Source organism: Oncorhynchus keta, chromosome 14 (assembly GCF_023373465.1).
Source record: "Oncorhynchus keta strain PuntledgeMale-10-30-2019 chromosome 14, Oket_V2, whole genome shotgun sequence".
Lineage (NCBI taxonomy): Eukaryota > Metazoa > Chordata > Actinopteri > Salmoniformes > Salmonidae > Oncorhynchus > Oncorhynchus keta.
In genome coordinates this window covers 51,910,835-51,926,024 of record NC_068434.1, presented here as the reverse complement: position 1 = coordinate 51,926,024, position 15,190 = coordinate 51,910,835, and the positions used below count along the sequence as shown (strand labels likewise).

The 15,190-nt window shown below is 42.1% G+C and overlaps 1 protein-coding gene across 2 annotated transcripts in view; it reads right to left on the bottom strand.

The window, feature by feature from the left end:
* The window catches only part of ogdha (oxoglutarate dehydrogenase a), a 73,377-nt gene that overhangs the window by 25,070 nt on the left and 33,117 nt on the right, over positions 1-15,190 (bottom strand). For both annotated transcript variants that reach the window (XM_035786422.2, XM_035786421.2), the window contains exons 5-6: positions 2,770-2,885; positions 2,472-2,626 (exon numbers count right to left, since the gene is read on the bottom strand). In XM_035786422.2, the coding sequence (XP_035642315.1) occupies positions 2,472-2,626; positions 2,770-2,885 (271 nt within the window). The remainder of the gene's footprint in view (positions 1-2,471; positions 2,627-2,769; positions 2,886-15,190) is intronic.

The window sequence follows — 15,190 nt, the reverse complement described above, 5'->3', positions numbered from 1 at the left end:
TCTGTGAAGGGAGTAGTACAGAGCGTTGTACGAGATCTTCAGATTCTTGGCAATTTCTCGCATGGAATAGCCTTCATTTCTCAGAACAAGAATAGCCTGACGAGTTTCAGAAGATAGTTCTTTGTTTCTGGACATTTTGAGCCTGTAATCAAACCCACAAATTCTGATGCTCCAGATACTCAACTAGTCTAAAGAAGGCCAGTTTTATTAATTATTTAATCACATAAGTTTTCAGCTGTGCTAACATAATTGCAAAAGGGTTATCTAATGATCAATTAGCCTTTTAAAATGATAAACTTGGATTAGCTAACACTGGAACACAGGAGTGACAGTTGCTGATAATGGGCCTCTAGATATTGCTTTTATCTTTTTATCTTTATCTTTTTTCCCCCCATGCTTGTTCAATGAACCATAAACAATTAATGAACGGTCATTAAAATACTAACATCTTTACAGACAGTAGGCAATTAACCTTTTTGGGATAGGGGGCAGCATTTTCACTTTTGGATGAATAGCGTGCCCAGAGCGAATTTCTTCCTACTCTGTCCCAGATGCTAATATATGCATATTATTATTAGTATTTGATAGAAGACACTGAAGTTTCTAAAACTGTTTGAATGATGTGTGTGAGTATAACAGAACTCATACGGGAGGCGAAAACCTGAGAAAATCCAACCAGGAAGTGGGATATCGGTGGTTTGTAGTTTTCAAAGCTTTGCCTACCGAGTACACATTGAGATATGGATAAAGTTGCACTTCCTACAGCTTCCATTAGATGCCAACCATCTTTAGAAACTGGTTTGAGGATTCTACTATAAAGGAGGGGCACATGAGACCTCAGATTCTACTATAAAGGAGGGGCTCATAAGAGCTCTCGGTCTCATGACGCGCGCTCCCGACAGTTACCTCTCGTTCCAGTGCTTTTCTGAAGACAAAGGAATTCTCCGGTTGGAACATTGATGTTTTATGTTAAAAACATCCTAAAGATTGATTCCATACATCGTTTGACATGTTTCTAAAGGTCTGTAACGGAACTTTGTGAGTTTGTGTCTGGATAAGGGCCTAAGCCTCATAAAGATGGATTACTGGGCTGAACACGCTAACAACAAGTGGCTATTTGGACACGATGGAACAAATCAGTAATTTATTGTCGAACTGGGATTCCTGGGAGTGCCTTCTGATGATCATCAAAGGTAAGTGAATATTTATGGTGTTGTTTCTAACTGTTGATTCCAAAATGGCGGATATTCCTATGGCTGTTTTGGGTTTGGAGCGCCGTTCTCAGATCATGCTTTTTCCGTAAAGTTTTTTTAAAATCTGACAGTGGTTGCATTAAGGAGAAGTCTCTTTCATTATGTGAATAACACTTGTATCTTTTATCAATGTTTATTATGAATATTTCTGCAAAATCCCCGGATGTTTTGGAATCAAAACATTACTGCACGTGAGGCGCCAATATAAACAGATTCTTGGATATAAATATGCACATTATCGAACAAAACATACATGTATTGTGTAACGTGATGTCCTATGAGTGTCATCTGATGAAGATCATTAAAGGTTAGTGATTAATTTTAACTCTATTTCTGCTTTTTGTGACTCCTATCTTTGGCTGGAAAAATGGCTGTGTATTTTTTCGACTTGGCTATGACCTAACAATCATGTTTTGCTTTAGCTGTAAAGCATTTTTGAAAATCGGACACGACGGGTAGATAAAAAATATGTTTATTTTTCATTTGCTGTATTGGACTTGTTAATGTGTGAAAGTTACATATTTCTAATAAATATTTTTGAATTTTGCGAGCTGCCTTTTCAGCGGAATCTTGTCGAGGCCTGCGCTAAGAAAGGTTAAGGTCACAGTTCTGAAAATGTGGACACTAAAGAGGCCTTTCTACTGACTCTGAAAAACACCAAAAGAAAGATGCCCAGGGTCCCTGCTCATCCACGTGAATGTGCCCAAGGCACGCTGCAAGGAGGCATGAGGTACAGGATGGACACAACAACTGCCGAGTTACACCAGGAACGCACAATCCCTCCATCAGCGCTCAGACTGTTCGCAATAGGCTGACAGAGGCTGGACTGAGGGCTTGTAGGCCGGTTGTAAGGCAGGTCCTCAACAGGCAACAACGCCGCCTATGGGCACAAACACACCATCGCTGGACCAGACAGGACTGGCAAAAAGTGCTCTTCACCGACGGGTCGCAGTTGTCTCTCACCAGGGGTGATTGTAAGTGTTAATAAATGTTTTCACTTGCACAGCTAAGTCAAAGGGTCATAAAATGTGTCAAAATGGTCGCAGTCCAGAGCCCTGCAATGACTGAAATCTGGGCAAGCACTATGACAAGGTGGACTGTGAAAGCAATTTGTGACAACTGCTGACGTGAAAAGGACTTTATAAATGCATTTGATTAATTGATATTATTTGAGAGGTACGTGGGGGATGGAACTTTTTTGGGGGGCGTGGCTCTGACCTGGTGGAGCGAACCATGCGGGCCAGCAGGGTCCTCTTCTCCTCCAGGGTGAACTGCATGACGCCGGGCTTCTCAAACTTTTCCCGGATCCACTGGCACTGGTCTAGGTCATTGATGAACATGAACTCAACCCCAATGTGCTGGCAGTAGGCCATCTGAAAAAAATGGGACAGTGTGTCTTGTCACTGACCATGAAAATGAGCCTGAATGTACACTTTTCACTCGTTCAAGACAAACGATTGGCAAGAACCCAACTTCTTTGAGAGACAGACCGGTGTGTGCGGTTTAGTTTGGATACCTCCAGGCGGCGGATTATCTCCCTCAAGGGCAAGGCGGTCTCAGTGCCCCCGATAAAGGTGGTGGTAGGCAGGCGGAACACTTTGTCCAAATCCGACTCGTCCAGTCCATAAAAGCCTGTTCAGCACGCAGGGGCAGCAGACCATCCAGAAGGGCAGAGTGGCAGGAGGGAGGGGGTGGCGGGGGTTGAGGGGGGCAGATGCGGGGACAGTTAGCACAGAGGAGAAAACAAAGCAAACAGAAACACAGGGGAAAGAATGTAGGCCACAAAGACATTCCCCATGAAAGAAAACAAAACAACAAAACAAGCAGAGACATTAGGATGTAGGGAGAAAAAGGAGCGCAATGGATGAAAACACAGGAATATGTCATATGGTCGATGGCACCATAACAGCAACATGGAGGCAATGCAGCAAAATCAAATGTGGTGCAGCATCACAGGCAAACAAACAGGACAACGGTGGAGGCATGCAACATGAATGGATACACCGTGGATAGGAAAAGTAAATGAAGGGGTGAGACATGAGCAGAGGGGAGCAGTGGGTAAAAACAAGCACCGTATATTTGTGGGGTCCAAAAAAAGAAAAACAAGAAAATATCATTAGTGTCATTGAAACAAGAGTACTATTATCAATCTGATAAATGTTATCTATTCTAAAGTGGAATTATCAAGCAAACTGCCCTTCCTGAACTAAAGGAGGTGGCAGACAGATGCGTCATTGTGATCTTAACACAGATGTAAACAGTCACTATTCTGGTATTTACAAGGTATAGCAGAATGTACATGACTTAGGAAAAATAGAATTTAAATGATCAATGTTCTTCTACACTTTAAGATCCAGTGAATCACGTAGGCCTTTATGTGTCCTGAAAATAGTGGTAACTGTCATTTACATTTACAAAGCTAATTTCAAAATGGTGTTTCCGGTGATGAGTCTGAGCCCATGTCTATGGTTTCAGTGCTTCTCTGTTATATGGCCATGATTTCTGTTGATTTGCATTGAAAGCATATTAAAGAGAGGGTATGGAGTGGGTGATAGCATCTAAAATACGCAGATTGTCAATGAAGTAATGGAAGGCTACCCCAGTTTTAGGTCAGCAGATATCCACTTTAGGTTATGTTCTTCAAAGATATTAGCCTACCCTGGATTAGTACCTTCTCTCAGACACTTTGAAAATCTGTTATTAAAACACTCACCAGGCAAACAATAGCTGGTAGGGGAAACATGAATGTGTTAAAACTCTAACCAACAATGCAAGCGTGGGGGGAAAACACACCTAACCAGCCACACACACACACACACACACACACACACGTCAATGCCTGCTTAAAATGAACAATTTAGATTTACCCATATTTTTATGGGGACTAGATTCTCCAGGAGTTAAAAGCCAATTAAAGAGATCTTTTGAGGCAGTCAAGAAAGCATGAGATGTCATGAGCGGAATTTGTAGTGTGGCAGCTATGTGCCAGGAGGATAACTATAATTCAATTGATTGTTGTTTTATGGGAGAGGTGACTCTAAGTTAACCTGTTACTCCTACCCCCTACTTTTTCAAACATTGTCAAAAATCGCGCAACATTTCAGCGCCCTGCTACTCATGCCAGGAATATAGTATATGCATATGATTAGTATGTGTGGATAGAAAACACTCAGACGTTTATAAAACTGGTTAAATCACGGCTGTGACTATAACAGAACGTGCGTTTCATCAAAAAGTGCAGGAAAATCTGATCACTGAAAATGGAAAAATATATCCATGCGCCACTTCAACCGATTGATAAAGGTGATCCACATTACATGGGGCCGAGGTTGCAATACCTACAGCTTCCACACGATGTCAACAGTCTTGTCATTTGCCTAGGCTTTGTTTCTTGGTCAAACGAAGAAGAGACAGCCTATTTCTTCAGTTCTCCGACCGGATATTTTGGTTGAGATTTACCCGGACATTATTTCCAGACGTACAGCTATAGAATATACATCGCCTCGTGATCAATTTGATCGCTTATTAACGTTTACTAATACCTAAAGTTGCATAACAAAAGTATTTCAAAGTGTTTTGTGAAAGTTTATCGTCGTCTTTTTTAATTTAAAAAAATTACGTTACGTTATAAAACGCTATTTTTTTCGTTGATCACACAGTCTTCATAGATCGATATCTAGGCTATATATGGACCGATTTAATCGAAAAAAAGACCCAATAGTGATTATGGGACATCTAGGAGTGCCAACAAAGAAGATGGTCAAAGGTAATGAATGTTTTATATTTTATTTGTCCGGTTTGTGTAGCGTCGACTATGCTAATTATTTTGTTTACGTCCCCTGCGGGTCTTTTGGGGTGTTACATGCTATCAGATAATAGCTTCTAATGCTTTCTCCGAAAAGCATTTTAAAAATCGGACTTTTTGCCTGGATTCACAACGAGTGTAGCTTTAATTCAATACCCTGCATGTGTATTTTAATTAACTTTTGAGTTTTAACGAGTGCTATTAGCATTTAGCGTAGTGCATTTGCATTTCCAGATGTCTAGATGGGACACCTGCGTGTCAGTTAGGAGCAAGAAGTTAAAATGCTGGTGCCAAAAAAGGTAGTGAAATAGAAGTCAGGGCAATCTAAGATAAACAGAGACACTTCATCTGATTTGATTGCCTCAAAAAAAACAAGAGAAAAGCAACAATGTTGCAATCCCAAAATTAACAACTATGGAGTAGGCTAGTCGACGAGTCAATGGATGTGTGAGTATTGGTAATACAGGAAATGAGAGTTTAATAAATGTTAATAGCTCCAGCTAGAAAAGGTTGGCAGTAATAGGGATTATATTAAATAGAATAGAGAAGAGCTCAAAGAAAAGAGAAATGAAAAATGTGTGTGTGTGTTTGTTCATGTGTGTTACTGAAAGTGTGTGTGTCAACAATGGAGACTTGAGTGATAAAGAGTATCCACACAAAGAAGAATAAGTTGAATGACAGAACAAAGCTTCAAATGACTGGACATGAGGCAGGAAAAACTATGGGTATCCTAGAACGCTGAGACATCAGAAAAAAAACAGCAATTAGCTGACCTGACAAGTAGAGCTAGAGTTTCTCCAAGGACATGGAGAGCAGCTTCTTGCAGACTCTGCACACTCACTAGCAAATTCACTTCCAACACCAACACTGCCAGCCCACAAGGCAACAATATGGCTGTTCCTAAATGCCTCCTAAACGCCACAGACAGCAGCACACTGCAAGGAATACACACTCCCTCGCTACATAGTGGAGAGAGGTGGCTCCCCTATGACCAGGTCATTGCCATCACCAGCCTGACGGCACACGCCATCTAAATACATTGTGTATCATGGGGGTTCCATGGAAGCCATCGCCTCGCATTAGTCTGGACCCAAGAATCATGCAGGAGTGCAAAAGCATCTCAGAGGTGCACTCAGATGTGGGTGATGATTTTATCGTCACAGGGTGGCTGGTATCCTAGCGGTTAAGAGCGTTGGGCCAGTAACCAAAAGGACGCTGGTTCATTTCCCAGAGCCCACTAGCTGAAAAATGCCCTTGAGCAAGGCACTTAACCCTAATTACTCCTGTAAGTCACTTTGGATAAGAGTATCTGCTAAATTAATGAGATGTAAATATTCAAAACATTATTGAGGCAGAATCCTGCTTTTCTTCAGTATGTCATCTTACACCAAGCACAAGAAGTAAAGTACAAGAGCTTTAGTGTACATTTCCAAAAACAAAGCATCAACAGCATTTGGATGCATGTTATGAGTAAGGAGTTGATTATACATAGAAACAAAAATCTAAAAGGTAACATGTAAAGTGTTGGTCCCATGTTTCATGAGCTGATATGGAATAATCACAGACATTGTCTATACACACAAAAAGCCTATTTCACTCAAATGTTGTGAACCAATTTGTTTACATCCCCGTTAGTGAGCGTTTCTCTTTTGCCAAGATAATCCATCCACCTGACAGGTGTGGCATACCAAGAAGCTGATTAAACAGCATGATCATTACACAGGTGCAACTAGTGATGGGTACCAATATAGACCACTTTAAAATGTGCAGTTTTGTCACAACACAATGCCACAGATGTCCCAAGTTGAGGGAATGTGCAATTGGCATGCTAAATGCAGGAATGTCCACCAGAGCTGTTGCGAGAATTTAATGTTAATTTCTCTACCATGTGCTGCCTCCAATGTTGTTTTGGCAGTACGTCCAACCGGTGTCCACATACTTTTGTTAATGTATTGTAAATATACATTACACAATCTACATGATCCAAAGTATGTGGACACCTGCTCATCTAACATCTCATTCCAAAATCATGGGCATTAATATGCAGTTGGCCCCCCCTTTGCTGCTATAACAGCCTCCACTCTTCTGAGAAGGCTTTCCACTCGATGTTAGAACATTGCTACGGGAACTTGCTTCCATTCATCCACAAGAGCATTAGTGAGGTCAGGCACTGATGTTGGGCGATTAGAACTGGCTCACAGTCGGCAATTCATACCAAAGGCGTTGATGTCAGGGATCTGCCCAGGCCAGCCAAGCTCTTCCACACGGGTCTTCACAAAACATTTCAGTATGGACCTCGCTATGTGCACAGTCATGCAGAAACAGGAAAGAGCCTAATATATACACACACGGTCAAAGGTTTTATAACACCTACTCATTCAAGGGTTTTTCTTTATTTTTATTAAATTTCGACAATGTACAATAATAGCGGAGACAACAAAACTATGAAGTAACACACATGGAATCATGTAGTAACCAACATTTTTAAAAACAAATCTAAATATATTTTATATTTGAGATTCTTGAAATAGCCACCCCTTTGCAAACTCTTGGCATTCTCTCAACCAGCTTCACCTGGAATGCTTTTCAAACAGTCTTGAAGGAGTTCCCACATATGCTGAGCAATTGTTGGCTGCTTTTCCTTCACACTGCGGTCCAAATTATCCCAAACATCTCAATTTCGTTGAGGCCAGGGGATTGTAGAGGCCAGGTCATCTGATGCAGCACCCCATCACTCTCCTCATTGGTCAAATAGCCCTTACACAGCCTGGAGGTGTGTTGGGTCATTATCCTGTTGAAAAACAAATGATACTCCCCCTAAACGCAAACCAGATGGGATGGCGTATTGTTGCAGAATGCTGTGGTAGCCATGCTGGTTAAGTATGCATTGAATTCTAAATAAAATCAGAGTGTCACCCGCAAACCACCCCCACACCATAACACCCCCTCCGACATACTTTACAGTGGGAAATACACATGCGGATATCATCCGTTCACCCACACCATGTCTCACAAAGACACAGGAGTTGGAACCAAAAATCTCCAATTTGGACTCCAGACCAAAGGAAAAATTTAAACAGGTCAAATGTCCATTGCGTGTGTTTCTCGGCCCAAGCAAGGCTCTTCTTATTGGTGTCCTTAAGTAGTGGTTACTTTGCAGCAATTCGACCATGAAGGCCTGATTCACACAGTCTTCTCTGAACAGTTGATGTTGAGATGTGTCTGTTACTTGAACTCTTGTCAAGCATTTATTTGGGCTGCAATTTCTGAGGCTGGTAACTCTAATGAACTTATCCTCTGCAGCAGAGGTAATTCTGGGTCTTCCATTCCTGTGGCGGTCCTAATGAGAGCCAGTTTTATCATAGCGCTTGATGTTTCTTGCGACTGTACTTGAAGAAACTTTCAAAGTTAATGAAATGTTCCGTATTGACTGAATTTCATGGCTTAAAGTAATGATGGACTGTTGATTCTCTTTGCTTATTTGAGCTGTTCTTGCCATAATATGGACTTGGGCTTTTATACCAAAGAGACATCTTCTGTATACCACCCCTACCTTGTTATAACACTACTGATTGGCTCAAATGCATTGAGGAATGAAATTCCACAAATTAACTATTAATTACTACCTCATGAAGCTGGTTGAGAGAATGCCAAGAGTGTGCAATGCTGTCATCAAGGCAATTGGTGGCTATTAGAAGAACCTCAAAGATAAAATATATTTTGATTTGTTTAACACTTTTTTGGTTACTATATGATTCCATATGTATTATTTCATAGTTTATGTCTTCACTATTATTCTACAATGTTGAAAATAGTACAAATAAAGAAAAACCCTTGAATGAGCAGGTGTTCTAAAACTTTTGACCGGTAGTGAATATGCGCACACACACACACACACACACACACACACACACACACACACACACACACACACACACACACAGAGAAAAGTTTTAGAACACCTGAATACTTTCCAAAGGCACTATAATAAACAAACAAATAAATAAATAATAGTGCCTTCGAAAAGTATTCAGACGCATTGACTTATTCCACTTTGTTACGTTACAGCCGTATTCTAAAATTTATTAAAAGCTATCTACACACAATACCCCATAATAACAAAGCAAAAAGGTTGTTAGATTTGTTTTGCACATTTATTTAGAAAAACTGAAATACCTTATTTACGTAACTATTCAGGCCCTTTGCTATCAGACTTGAAATTGAGCTCAGGTGCATCCTGTTCTAATTGATCATCCTTGAGATGTTTCTACAATTTGATCGGAGTCCACCTGTGGTAAATTCAATTGATTGGACATGATTTGGTGGGGAAAAAAGTAAAGGGTTTTTAATACCTTCCGAATGCACTCCATCTATAATGCGTGGGAATATTTTTAAATGCTTGAGAAATATTTGGAACAGATTTCCTAAATAAACATTTGAGCTGATTTGCTGGTGTCTTTACAGTCTTGTGTCAAAACTATTTGAAATAATAATTGAATTTGTTTTTGCTTAAAACCGGTGGGGCAAAATAAAAATCACCCACAGGACACCAGATGGGGAAACCTGACCTAAGAATGGTGAAACAAACAAAAAAATATCCAGTCAGGGCAAAAACAGCTAGTTGATGTTATTTTGAAGGAGAATGGCAAGAATCGTGCAAGCTAACAGGGTGGTCACAAAGAGGCAAATAACGGCGCAGTACAACAGTGGTGTGCAGAACGGCATCTGGGAATGCACAACTCGTTGATCCTTGTCACAGATGGGCTATTCCCGCAGACGACCACACCTGATTATACTTTATCAGCGAAAAACAACAAATTAGTGGCTCCAGTTGGCACACGATCACGAGCACTGGACAATTGAGTCTTGGAAAAATATTGCCTGGCCCGACAAATCAAGGATCCTGTTGCGTCATGCTGATGGCAGAGTTAGGATTAGGCATAAGCAGCATGAGTCCATGGCCCCATCCTGCTGGTGTCAACAGTACAGGCTGGTGGCGGTGGTGTAATAGTGTGGGGAATGTTTTACCGGCACACGTTAGGTCCCTTGATACCAATTGAGCAATGTTTCCATGCCCCAAAGAATTCAGATGGGTTTACCTAATAAACAGACCACCGAGTGTATATATCTCCCAATGTTTGTCAGCCCTGAAATGTGATATGCAATCTGATTCTGAAACAGTTGTTTTACATTCAAATAAATGTATCATCATTTTTAAAAAACTGCAATCCAACTGGGACTTTCAGTGGTTGAAATATTCTGCCAGATAATGTAACCAAATTTCACCACCGTTTGAGAGGAATACGACGAGGTACTGTACCACTACACTAAACACTTTTGTAGTTTGAAATACGCTTATCTATTGCCTACTACTCCAACACTGTCTACTCAGCTAGATCTACAACAGGAAAGCACTAAAAGAGTACACTGACATATAGAGGAACCTATTCTCTTAAGATGGTCGTGTTCTCCGACACCCACACACTGGGGCTGCTAGAGAGAGGCTCTATCTTTCTCCTTTATTTCAGGGCAGCTGATGGCTTAGAATCCGATCATGTGATAAATAACCAAACATTCCAACGAGAACACTAGCAGTTGTTCATCAAGTGTATTCCATTGAAAAGCCAACAAAAAAAGATGTGAGAAAGATACAGCAAGAATTCCTACGCAAACAATACAAAAAGCAAATATTCAGGCACAGAGAAAGGGACAAAACTACAGGGAGACTTGTGTTGCCATACCTCCGACAGTTAGAATACTGAGACGGTCCTTGAACAATGCCAGGTCTGGAGGAGGCATCAGGGGGAGAGAAACCCGGAAAAGGTTAGTGACCCATGCCCCCATTCTCCATCATGGACATCAGGGTCATCTCTACCACTACTCAAACACATTGAAGGGGTCAGCAAACTAGAATCGAAGTGGAACTTTGGGTGGTTCTCGCAGACAATAAGAAGTCGTTCTCTCGAATTATACTCTCAGCGGAGCAGAGTTCTCGCCTACCACACTCAAGAGTAAATGGCACTACTGGCGCCGCTATTATCTCTTGCCGGTGATGTGTGTTCGTACGTAGCTAATATGACTTGGTACTATTTAATTGATTTCTTGCCGTAAACCCAGTAGGTGTGTTGGTAGTTTGTTAAACAAAATGGGATTTGCTACTAGCAAAATAAGCTAAGTATGCACATTTATGGAACATTACGACGCCAGCTAACTATGGCTAAAGTTAGCTAATGTGATTAAAAAAATATATACGGTGAGATGTAACCAACAACAAAGTAGGCCGCTAGCTAGCTTGCCAATACCAAGTTTACGTCCAGTCAGTTTTCCAAAATACTATAACTCGGAGCAACGAAATACGTCCATTCATGCGCTTCAAACTTGTTGAGAACGCTAAAGTACTGCCAAAGTAATTTCCTTAGTAGGAGACATTAGATTTTAGCATGTTGAATAACTCTGGGTACAGAGATGATTCCAACTTGTATTTACAACTCGTAAGCTAGTGAATGGTTTTCCAGACGGCCATAAGCTGATTTTGGCATTTTCCAACTAACTACATATAGCTAGCTAGCTATGCAGAGTGGATAACAAAGCAAACAAAGCAAAGTTAGCTTGAAAGACCATAGCTAGCTACCTAGTTATGGAAAACTGCTTGTGTGAATGTAACACAGAGATAGTTTGATAATGTTTCCACCGTCTCTGCATACCAGAGGCCACCATCGTGATTTCTGCAGCCAGGGACGGCAGAAACCACCTGGAACCCTCCCACCACACATGGTGGTGGGTTGGCGTTTACAAAGTAAAATTTCAGCTGCGCCCTCCGCTGCGAGCAAACACCTATGGCACTTTATGAAGAGAGGACGACAGTGGGGAAAGATAGGAGAGGTTGTGTCAAAGGGCAGTAGGCCGGATTCAAATTTATGCAGACACTATAGATGTGTGCCGGAGGAAGCGGTTTAGACCTCTAGACCACTGGCTTGTTCTTTTAACTTCGATTTGTTTGCGAGAATCCCCCCCCTCACAACGTCAATCACCACTGACTGACTGCTTCTGAACTCTAGCGACAGCGCAGCACCAACCACAACAAGGGTGGCAAACACAGCTTTAAGTGCAAATTACATCTAGAAAATGATGTACCTGCCTTGCTGCAGAATGCACAAACACAAACACCACACCCGGATCACAGCCAAACTGAAAAATGCCCCATGCAGACCGAGACGTGCTCTACTGGAACTAATAACCATCAGACATGCAGAAAGTATACAGATCTTGAGAGCACCACTAATTAGACTATTCAGTCACCAACAAGAAGAGGGGTACAAGGTTTAGGGGTATGCTGGTTCATAGAAATGTCCCTTCCCTCCCCTTTTTTCTTATAATCCAAGTTGAAGGTGATTTACCTTCCCAAACAGTTAATATCTTACTGTTAGGAGTCATACTGTAGCTGTTGTGAACAGTAAGAACTAAGGCCTAAAAGTTATAGTTGGCAGAAGAGACAACTCCTGTCCCCCTATACCATACTTCAGGAGGAAACTACAAATGCGTTGAATAGCTGTTAATTTTTACTGAGAAGTATATTAAAAGAGGGGATTTTTGGCCATACCCAAGAAAGGGTGCGAGTAATGTGAGGGAGAATGTGGTCCAGTCAAGCAAGATGGTTAGTAGATTTAGGAGATACGCCAGAAAATCTAGGAAAACTCCAAATATGTCCCGCCACTGATAGACAGTAGTGTAATGGGACACTTAAATCATGTCATTAAAACCAGTGATGCGACATTGGCTTCAAACTGGGGATGTAGCGGTGTCACTCAAGAAGGCTACTATGTATGTATGTATGTGAACTTAAACAGAGCACTCCAGAAAATATTGTTTGTAACAGCATTTAACTTTAATTTCAATTTGTGCTTGGCTGCCTGCAGACAGAGAAGTCATACAGTACAGATCTGTCCTATAAAGAAGTAGTACCTAAGAAACTGCTATTTGTATTGATGCTTTTTGGACTGTCACTTTGTCGTGGTAAGAGGGCTTGTGTACCTCAACGACCGCTCAGAGCTATGCCAGTGGGAGACAACTCCCGGTAGGTCCAGACAAACTGGACAGGTCTAGGGCGAGAGGTCAGACAAAGCACAGTCTTGATCATAGAGCATTGTCGAAAAATGATCAACTACCACTTCGGATAAGTTTTAATGTCACATTCACAAGTACAGTGAAATGCATTTCTTGCAAGCTCTAAACCCAACAAAGCAGTAATCAATATACTACTAAAAATAACATTGGGTGGAACAAAAACACACGAGAACTAAAAATAAGAACATGAGAAAGCAAGTAAGCTATATACAGGGTCAAATCCATTACCATATTTACCATGTGCAGGGATGCTGGAGTGCTAGAGTTAGATATGTATAGGGTTAAGGCTCCCTGCCTGTGCCATTAAACCCCTACAACTCATCCAGAACGCCGCAGCCCGTCTGGTGTTCAACCTTCCCAAGTTCTCTCACGTCACCCCGCTCCTCCGCTCTCTCCATTGGCTTCCAGTTGAAGCTCGCATCCGCTACAAGACCATGATGCTTGCCTACGGAGCTGTGAGGGGAACGGCACCTCAGTACCTCCAGGCTCTGATCAGGCCCTACACCCAAACAAGGGCACTGCGTTCATCCACCTCTGGCCTGCTCGCCTCCCTACCACTGAGGAAGTACAGTTCCCGCTCAGCCCATTCAAAACTGTTCGCTGCTCTGGCTCCCCAATGGTGGAACACACTCCCTCACGACGCCAGGACAGCGGAGTCAATCACCACCTTCCGGAGACACCTGAAACCCCACCTCTTTAAGGAATACCTAGGATAGGATAAAGTAATCCTTCTCACCCCCCCCCCTTAAAAGATTTAGATGCACTATTGTAAAGTGGCTGTTCCACTGGATGTCATAAGGTGAATGCACCAATTTGTAAGTCGCTCTGGATAAGAGCGTCTGCTAAATGACTTAAATGTAAATGTAAGGTGACACGGCATCAGGATATATGACAGAGTAGCAGCAGTGTATATGATGGTTGTATGTGAGTAGTGTGTGGAGTCAGTATACATGTACACTACATGAACAAAAGTATGTGGACACCTGCTCGTCGAACACCTCATTCCAAAATCATGGGCATTGATATGGAGTTGGTCCCCCCTTTGCTGATATAAAAGCCTCCACTCTCCTGGGAAGGCTTTCCACTAGATGTCAGAACATTGCTGCGTGGACTTGCTTCCATTCAGCCACAAGAGCATTAGTGAGGTCAGGCACTGCTGTTGGGCGATAAGGCCTGGCTCGCAGCCAGCATTCCAATTCATCCCAAAGGCCTTCGATGGGGTTGAGGTCAGGGCTCTGTGCAGGCCAGACAAGTTCTTCCACACCAATCTCAAAGCATTTCTGTATGGACCTCACTTTGTGCACAGGGGCATTGTCATGCAGAAACAGGAAAGGGCCTTCCCCAAACTGTTGCCACAAAGTTGGAAGCACAGAATTGTCTAGAATGTTATTGTATGCTATAGCATTACAATTTCACTTCACTGGAACTAAGGGGCCGAGCCCAAACAGCCCCAGACCATTATTCCTCCTCTACCAGACTTTACAGTTGACACTATGCATTTAGGCAAGTAGCGTTATCCATGCATTCGTCAAACCCAGATTCGGACCACGAGATGGTGAAGCGTGATTCATCACTCCAGAGAACGCGTTTCCACTGCTCTAGAGTCCAATAGAGATTAGCTTTACACCACTCCAGCCGACGCTTGGCTTTGTGCATGGTGATTTTAGGCTCGTGTGGGACTGCTTGGCCATGGAAACCCATTTCATGAAGCTCCCAACGAACAGTTGCTGTCGTTGCTCCAGAGGCAGTTTGGAACTCGGTATTGAGTCTAGCAGCAGAGGAGAGATTATTTTTTACACGCTCCAGCACTCTGTGGTCTCGTTCTGTGAGCTTGTGTGGCTTACCACTTTGCGGCTGAGCCGTTTTTGCTCCTCGAAATTTCCACTTCACAATAGCAGCACTTACAGTTGACTGGGGCAGCTCTAATATGACAGAAATTTGACAAACTGACTTGTCATCCTGTGATGATGCCATGTTGAAAGTTACTGAGCTCTTCAGTCAGGCCATT